At 39.0% G+C, this 9,152-nt stretch overlaps 1 protein-coding gene across 4 annotated transcripts in view; it reads left to right on the forward strand.

The window, feature by feature from the left end:
- LOC121281560 (sideroflexin-1) overlaps positions 1-8,908 on the forward strand; it is a 75,454-nt gene extending 66,546 nt beyond the window's left edge. For all 4 annotated transcript variants that reach the window (XM_041194526.1, XM_041194528.1, XM_041194530.1 and 1 more), the window contains exons 9-11: positions 2,708-2,757; positions 5,345-5,392; positions 7,912-8,908. In XM_041194526.1, coding sequence (XP_041050460.1) covers positions 2,708-2,757; positions 5,345-5,392; positions 7,912-8,008 — 195 coding nt within the window. In that variant the 3' untranslated portion in view covers positions 8,009-8,908. The remainder of the gene's footprint in view (positions 1-2,707; positions 2,758-5,344; positions 5,393-7,911) is intronic.
- The last annotated feature ends 244 nt before the right edge of the window (positions 8,909-9,152 follow it).

The following is a 9,152-nucleotide window of genomic DNA, read 5'->3' on the forward strand; positions in this document are numbered from 1 at the left end:
AATTTACTTGCCACTTGTCAGCCCAAACTTGGATATTATCCAGGTCTTGCTGCATTTGGACATGGACTGCTTCATTATCTGAGCAGTTGCAAATGGTGCTGAACATTGTGCAATCATCAGCGAACATCCCCAATTCTGACCTTCTGATGGAGGGAAGGTCATTGATGAAGCAGCTGAAGATGCAGGTGCCTAGGACGCTATCCTGAGGAACCCCTGTAATGATGTCCTGGATCTCAGATGACCCCCAATAACCGCAATCATCTTCCTTTGTGCTAGGTGTGACTTCAACCAGTGAAGAGTTTTCCCCTGATTCCCATTGCCTCCTGTTTTGCTTGGGCACCTTGACACTCAGTCAAATGCTGCCTTGATGTCCAGGGCAGTAACTCTCACCTCACCTCTGGAGTTTAGCTCTTTTGTCCATGTTTAAACCAAGGTTGTAATGAGGCTGGGAGCCGAGTGGCCCTGGCAAAACCCAAACTGAATTACAAATTCTGTAATGGTAGAATTTGGAATATGCCTGGCCGTGAGGTTACAGATTGTGGCTTGAGTATAGTTCTGCTGCTGCTGGTGGCCCACAGTGTCTCATGGTTGCCCAGTCTTGAGTTGCTAGATCTGTTCGAAAGCTAACATTTACCATGGTGGTAGTGCCATGATAACACAACATAATGGAGGGTATCCTCAATGTGAAGAAGGGACTTCATAATTTATATTCTAAACACCATGGACAAGTGAGGTAAAGCAGACATGGGGGCAATTAAATTACTGGGATACAAAAGGCAAAATTTTAACTCACTCAAAACCTATTCATTTACATGGAGTTAAAATCAGACCAAAGTGCTTTGAGACCCTTGGGATTGGTGCCCCTAAATGCCTGCTGCTATGCTATCTAAGATGAAGAGAACATTAAAAAAAATTGTGGCAGCAGCATGATGGTGATGAGTGTTTGAGCGTGGATATTCATTGTCATGGAATGGATAGATTTAGTTTTGATTTTTGCTCTGTATATTCCCTGAAATGCATTGTGTGCCATTTTTTTTTTTGTGAGGGGGTGTGGGTGAAGGCAAAATTATGCCTTTGTGGTGCACATTGCCTATTGATTGATTGATGGTATTACAGAGAACATTGATGACAATGAACTCCATTCCTTAACCAGCAACTCCATTCCTCACCCAGAAAATTGTCTAAGGATGAACCAGACTGTTCGCAACCTTGGTGTCATATTTGATCCTGATCCACGCTATATTAAGATCGCCTATTTCCACTACCCTAATAACACCCAACTCCTCCTCCCTCTGCCTCAGTTCATCTTCTGCTGAAATATTTATCTATGTTTGCCTTTGTTACCTCTAGGTATTAGGTGTAACTATTTCAACGCAGTCTTGGCTGGTCTCCCATATTCCACCCTTGGTAAATTTGAGGTCATCCAAAAATCTGTTTCCCATATCTCAATTATCTCTGTCATGTTCACCCATCACCCATCTACAGTGACTTCCAGTTAAGCAACAACTTGATTTTAAAATTCTCATCCTTGTTTCCAAATCTCTTCATGGTGCTACCTCCCACCCCAGCTATCTCTGTAACCTCTATGGCCCTATAATCCTCCAAGATATCTGCACTACACTGATCATGGCCTCCTGAGCAGCCCGACTTTAATTGAACCATGACTGTCAGCTGTGCCTTCAGCAGCCAAGTGCCTCAGGTCCAGAATTCCCTTCATAAAATTCTCTGCCTCTTTACCTTTATTTCTCCTTTACTGCACTCCTTAAAACCTACCTTTTTGACAATGCTTTTGGTCATCTTCCCTAATATCTCCTCATTTGACTCAGTGTCAAATTTTGTTTGATGCTCCTGTGAATTGCCTTTGAACATTTTACTATGTTAAAGCCACAATATAAATGCAAGTAATAATTTTTGTAACTGGCTGTCAAAGAATACATCTTTATCACCATTATCATGACAGCAGAGGCACAAAGATCCAGTAAATTTGAAAACTGATTATTTCCAAGAAAAAAATTACATTATATTTTTAAAAACATCTGGTTGAAGCAAATAAAACCTTAAGTATACAAGGAGCAATGTTATCTTTCTTTTTGTTTATCTCTCTGGCTACTTTCCAACCATAGGAAATTATCATTCTGCAATTGAGAAAGATTACACTTTTCCCTTTCCTTGGGTTACACCTGAGACCTTTTAATTTGCTGCCAGGATTTACTTTAGGCTATACTGCTATGTTCCATTTTCTGCATTCCGTAAAATCACATCTGAGATGCCTCATTTAGTAAATTACATATGCAATAGTTCTATGAGTCGGCTGACACTCAGCTGTTAGGGTTCACATATGTGATGAGAACTTAAACAAGATACTGGAGAAAAAGTAGGGACCAATGGAATCCTACTTCAAAAAGGAAGTAATAACTTTAGGAGTGGAGAACATTAGCAAGAAAAAGGATTGATTAAACTTTCAGAATCAAGCTGCTCAGGTTGACTGCAATGACTATGTTTACAATTATGTTTAACTTACCAGTTCTTATAAAAGCTTATAAATGTCATTAATGAATTAATACTTCCTTCATATGAACCTGTATCTCCAATACAAAATGTAGCTAGCTTGTTGATGCCTATTTGGGGTTAGTAAAATAATGTAGCAGTACTGATATTTCTATCTAAATTTACAAAATTGAAGTTACTGATGTTTGCATTCTTACAGCGATTCCCATGGATGAGTGCACCAATTCAAGTGGGCTTGGTGGGAGTCTGGTGAGTAGACATATTTTGAAATCTCATAACTGGCATATCATTACCTAGAGTAAATAGATATTGGAGGCAGCGCTACTGTCATCTTACCAGTTATTTGAAGTTTCTTTATAGAATATTTCTTTTTATAGATTTATCACTGTCATCTCAAAAGTAAAAGACTCTGAACAAAAAGTTTGTCATTAAAATCATTTTTCATGAATAGCATCATGAGTTTGTGGTATAGAATGAGGGACTGATCCAGCACAGAAGGAGGCCATATGACTTTGGTAGAACTATCCAACTAGTCCCACTCCACTGTTCTTTTCTTATTGCTCTGCGATTCTTTCCCTTCAAGTATATATCCAATTTCCTTTTGAAAGTCACTACTGAATCTGCCACACTTTCAGGTAGTGCATTCCAGATTACAATAGCTCACATCATAAAAATAATTGGCAGAATTTTGCCATTGGTGAGTAGGGGGCGGGGCCCACTTGCTGACACATAAAATGACACAGGATGACATCAGGTGGTGGAACCCTCGACATCATCCCGGCCCATTTAAATTTTCAGGAAGGCGGGAGCGCAGCAAAATCAGCTACGGGCCCGCCAACCTGTCAACAGCCAATTGAGGCCATTGACAGGATCAATTATACAATTAAAGGACCTGCCCGTCCAACATTAAGGTTGGCGGGCAGGCCAGGAGCCCCGGCGGCAAATATATAAAACATGAAACCTCATCCACCAGCGGAATGAGGTTTCATGTATGGTTTTAAAAAGTTTAATGAAGTTATTATGTAAATTATGAATATGTCCCATCTCATGTGACATTGTCACACGAGGGGGACGTGTTAGGGAATTGTTTTTTTCTATTTTTCATATTTTTCAAAGTGTAAGCGACCTCTCTGAGGCAGCACTTAGTCTCAGGGAGATGTGCACTCTTTCCTGCGTATACGCGAAAGAGCGCACTCTTGTTTTTGGGGATTCCGCCCCCCACCGCTCGCACAGATAGCGCTTCCCGCCGGATGTCACGCTGGGTGGGCCTTAATGGCAGCGGGGCCCGCCTCTCCGGCAGGGATTAGCTCCCCGCCCACTGGTGATTGGGTTGGGCCTGCCCGCCTGACGGGCAAAAAATTCTGCCCAATGGAACAAGTGGTGTAGCAATGTCACTCACCACTGGCATTGAATCAAATTATGCACCTACATACCACAATTCCCATGGCAAGAATTTCAGTTTGAAGATGGAAGGATTCCATCCCTTTGTCAGTGTCAGTGAGGCCCAGCAACAGTGTGTAATGTAGGTGAGAATGCAGGTAGTTGTGGGTCTGTTTTCCACTGCATCCAAAGTTTGTATAAGTCAGGCTCCTTCATTCAAACAAAGGATAAAATCAGATTGATTTGCTGTAATTCATTTTAGAAGATTACAAATTTAAACATTTTTAAAAAGTGTACTACACTACAGCTAAACGGGCTTCTCATAAAACAGCAGAGAGTATAAAACAGCAGGGGATTATCTTGCACTGAGTCTGTATTAAAACAGTTATGAAAAAAATATAGGGGAGAATTCTCTCCTCATCGGAGGCTTGTGCGGGGCCGGCGCGGGCACAGCTGATCGGCACCCCTGATCGACTGGGCACCGCCATTTTACATGGCGAGCCAATTAAGGCCCACCCAGCGTGATGCATGCAAAAGAGCAGAAATCTCCGAGGGAAAGTTTAAACAGTCTAATAAAGTGTTGTAAAAATTTTTAAGACATCCCCTCATGTGAAACTGTCACATGAGCTGGGATATGTCCATTAATTTTAATGAAAAGTTTTCTGACAATTTTAAATCGTTCATGAAACCTCATCCCGCCCATGGATGAGGTTCCATGAAAAACATGAAGGCCGACTGAGCTCTTCACCTGCCCACCAACCTTAAGCAGCTCAGCTGATTGCCTTAATTGCTTTTCAACAGGCCTTAAAAGGCCTTAATAATAAAAACAAAAAACTGCGGATGCTGGAAATCCAAAACAAAAACAGAATTACCTGGACAAACTCAGCAGGTCTGGCAGCATCAGCGGAGAAGAAAAGAGTTGACGTTTCGAGTCCAGGAGATGCTCTTTTTGAAGGGTCATGAGGACTCGAAACGTCAACTCTTTTCTTCTCCACCGATGCTGCCAGACCTGCTGAGTTTGTCCAGGTAATTCTGTTTTTGTCTTAAAAGGCCTTTGACAGTTTGGCGGATTTGCAGCCAAGTCAGCTGCATGCCCGCCAAACTGAAAATGTAAATGATGCGCAATGACGTCGGGTTGCATGCCTGACGTCACCCTGCGTCATTTTACGCCTTGGCGAGCAGGCCCTGCCCTGCTCGCCGAGCCGAAGAATCTGCCCATATAAAATCTTTCACTCGCCTTTACTTACAACATTTTAAAATTAATTAAACAATATTTGTTCAAAAAATTAGTTTTAATATTCAGAGCAAGTATTGTCAAAAATACTGATGGAACTGTTACCATGCCTTGATGGTTTGATAAATAGTGGGATATTTCAAATACTTTGGGAAGGAAGTATGTGTGAAAAATTGGTTGTGTTCTGTCCATTTTTATTGTTGGTACTCTTTCTCATTTCAGTTTAGTATTTGCCACACCACTTTGTTGTGCATTGTTTCCACAGAAAAGGTAAGAAACCGGTTCAAGCATAATACGTCTTTTGATATTTTACATTGCTCGTTTTACTTTTTATCAGCAGAAACAATCCATGTCATCCAGTAGCTTTAAGTCCAGTTCCAAGCCTGTACATAACTCTAGGTGCCAGGCTTACATCCCTCTATTCTCTGTTGAATCAGAACTCTTCCACTATTCATTGTAATAAATATTTTAAATAACAGCTCATCTTTCCAGTGAATATGTGCCACACCAATATCATTTTTAAAAAGTCACACTCTTCCAGCGTACCTGTTGAACTGAATATATGCCAAGAGAAAACTCAAACGCTGGATCATGAAAATTAATGTTTGTTGTCTTATCACAGAAGCTACACTGGAATCCCTTAGAATCCCACCGTTTCATCTTTTTCAACATTCTGGTGGAATCATTAGTTATCCATCTTAATAAGATGACTAAATCACAGCTGACAAGTATGGAACAAATTGGACAATGGACAGATAAATGATGTGCTATCTTAAGTGCTACAAAGAACAAGTCATTAACTGTCTAGGGAAAGATTGACCACATCAGCCTTTATTTTGTAAGGGTAGCAAGCTTCTGGTGTTTCAAATGTTTGGATAAGGTATGGTAGGGTAGTGGTTACTTTACCAGATTGGTGATCCAGAGGTACACCATAGCATTTTAAGAAATTGAATTCAATGAATTTGGTCATTTGTGAGCTGGTACCAAAACCAGCAGCCAAGCTGTTGGTTTTTTATTAACTAATGGGAACCTGCCGAGTGTACGAAGTCCAGTCTACTTTTGACTTCTGACTTGCTTGATGTGACTAATTCGCAATGCCATTTTGTGAGCCATAATACCTTTGCCTTTTTCACCTTAATAGGTTGTCTTTTTTTCCATATCAATTGCTTCCTGAGTACCTGTCTCCTTTTTAAACACTTCAATCAATTTTTCATCAATAGCCTTATAGGGGTAGTACATTGTGTAAAGAAATTTTCCAACACTCACTTTGTTCAAGTTAAACTTTGGGGAGGCGGTGACATAGTGATAATATCACTGAACTAGTAATCCAAAGGCCCAGGCTAATGCACAGGGGACATGGGTTCAAATCCCGCCACGGTAGCTGGTGGAATTTAAATTCAATTAGTAAATCTAGAATATAAAGCTAGTCTCGGTAATGGTGACCATGACAACTATCACTGATTGTTGTGAAAACCCATCTGGTTCAGTAAAGTCCTTCAGGGAAAGAAACCTGCCATCCTTACCTGGTCTGGTCCACATGTGAATCCAGACACTCAGCAGTGTGGTTGATTCTTAACTGCCCTCTGAAATGGCCCAGCAAGTGATTCAGTTCAAGGGCGATTAGGGATGGGCAACAAATGCCAGTGGATAAAAAACTGACTTAGCTCATATTCCTACATTACAATAATGATACTTCATTGGCTGTAAAGCTTTTTGGGACAATCTGAGGTTGTGAAAAAGTGCTATATAAATGCAAATCTATCTTTCTTTGTATTCTAAGATGATGTTCCTTTGTTCTAGATTACCCCCCGGAGGAAAGAATCATTCCCTATTTTATCCTGTACTTTACTGTATTATTTTATGCATCTCTATCAGATCACTCATAACCTCCTCATCTCCAGGGAGTATATTCCAAGTATATCTACTCTGTCATTATAGTTCAGTTCCTTCATCCCATAAATCATCTGGTGAATCCAAGGCTAGTTTTAAGGTGGGCTGCCCAAAACTGAATACAGTAGTGCGTATGAGGTCTGTCAAGTGTTTCAGTAGACTTTTTTTGTTTTTATATCTCTGCCACTGAAGCATCCTCAACCTTTTTTGATTGTCTTTTGCACTTGCAAGATAGTTTGTAATGGAGTAGGGACAAGTAAGTCCCTTTATCCAGCTACCTATTGATAACCCATTTAGATTGTGTCCCCTTTTCCCATTCTTGCATCCAAAGCATACTACCTGAAACACTAAACTGCATTTGTCATTGTTCCACCCACTTGTTTAATTTATGTTGTTTACCTGCCTCCAAGATGATTATCATCTGCAAAGCTGGATATCCTCTCCTCTGTTCCTATATTTATATATAGTGTGAACAGCTAGCAGCCCATCACCAATTACTGAGGCACCACCTGGCTGGCCCCTCAAAGTCTGCACCATCTGCAATGTTCAAGTCAGGTGTGTAATGGAATGATCACCATACTCCTGGATAGGTGCAGCCGCAATATTTAAGCATACTGTACAGGACAGAACCATTTGTTTGATCGGTGCCCCTGCCAGTAAATGAATCTTCACCTCTTCCATCATGGGTGCACTGTAGCAGTAGTATGTAGGTTTACAAAATGCACCACAGCAACTTAGTTTTCATTTAGGATGTAAACATATAACCAAACCATAGTATAGAGTCATTATATAAACTTGAATAAAAATTATGTACCTAGATTTCCATCTACATTTGCACAGCTTGTGAGATACTATATGCCTGAACTGTCTTGAGATGCCTTTTGTTTAATTTCTTACAGTTCTATGTCTGTGAACCATCTTGAGCATGATATTCAAGCCAAAGTTCGAGAGACCAGTCCTGGAGTGGAATATGTTTACTTCAACAAAGGATTATGAAAACACAAAATAACTGAAGATAAACACCAAGCAATCCAATTTGTAGTGAGTGCAGTGTGCCAAAATTTAAGAACGTTTTTCTTTGTCTTAACCCATTTGTACTTTTTTCAAAAAGCTTATTTAATGACTTAAAAATACTAATTTAAATTAATTCTAATTGATAATAGTTTCAGATGTTGCAGTAAGAAAGGCAACAGTTTATAGGCTCTGCATTTATGTAGTCTGTTTCTAAAATAACTTACATCATTTATTAATGTGAACCTTGTCAGTTAACTGACACAGCACAAAACATTACTATGAATCAAATGTGTGTTAACTACATTCCATCTTATTAATGTTTTTCATACTGTGTTTATAATTATTTGCTAATTAGAATAGAACAGAAAATAAATCTTGTGACTGTGTTTAGTATCATGTAAACATAATTGTATTAGAGAATTAGCTTAAACATTTCAACTCAAATTATATTACAGGTAGTGAGTGAAAGCATCAGAAGGTAATTTTCCATTAGATAAATCGTATGTCTTGTGGACTTTGGCAATTGAATAATGTTTAGACTCCAGATTGAGAATAAAGGTCAGCATATCTAGGTACTTGAGCTATTAAATACTTGAAATAATGCAGTATTGATACCTGTGATCAGAAGATAATGGTTTTAAAATTTATAATCTCAATGACAATTGTGCAATAAAACTTGTGTTTCTCTATAAGCACATTCTTAAAAATAATTTGCATTCTTAGAAATCTAATGCCTTTGGGACTTTTAAAATTAAGTCATGAATATAGGAATGCAATACAGTTTTAATAGGAAGGTATTGGTATATTGTCTTGCAAGTGTTTCAATCAGTGGAAGTGTATTATTTTGATGAAACTGGAAAATAAAATCTAAATAAAGTCAAACTTCAAGAAAAGGTAGTTTTTTTTATTTTGGATATTCTAATAATTGTCTAAATATAACTTGGCTCAAAGGATAATAGGTCTTCTTATCTCTTTTTACAAAGAAGGATATGTTGTCATTGAAGAAAAGTGTAACACAGTGTACACCATTTATTTTCCATGAAATTAAATTACTACAGTTGTCTGTGTCAAAACCTGTTTGTGCTTGGAAGCAAATTCAATACTGTTAAGCAACCATTTTGCTCCG

This window comes from Carcharodon carcharias, chromosome 8 (assembly GCF_017639515.1).
Source record: "Carcharodon carcharias isolate sCarCar2 chromosome 8, sCarCar2.pri, whole genome shotgun sequence".
Taxonomy (NCBI): Eukaryota; Metazoa; Chordata; class Chondrichthyes; order Lamniformes; family Lamnidae; genus Carcharodon; species Carcharodon carcharias.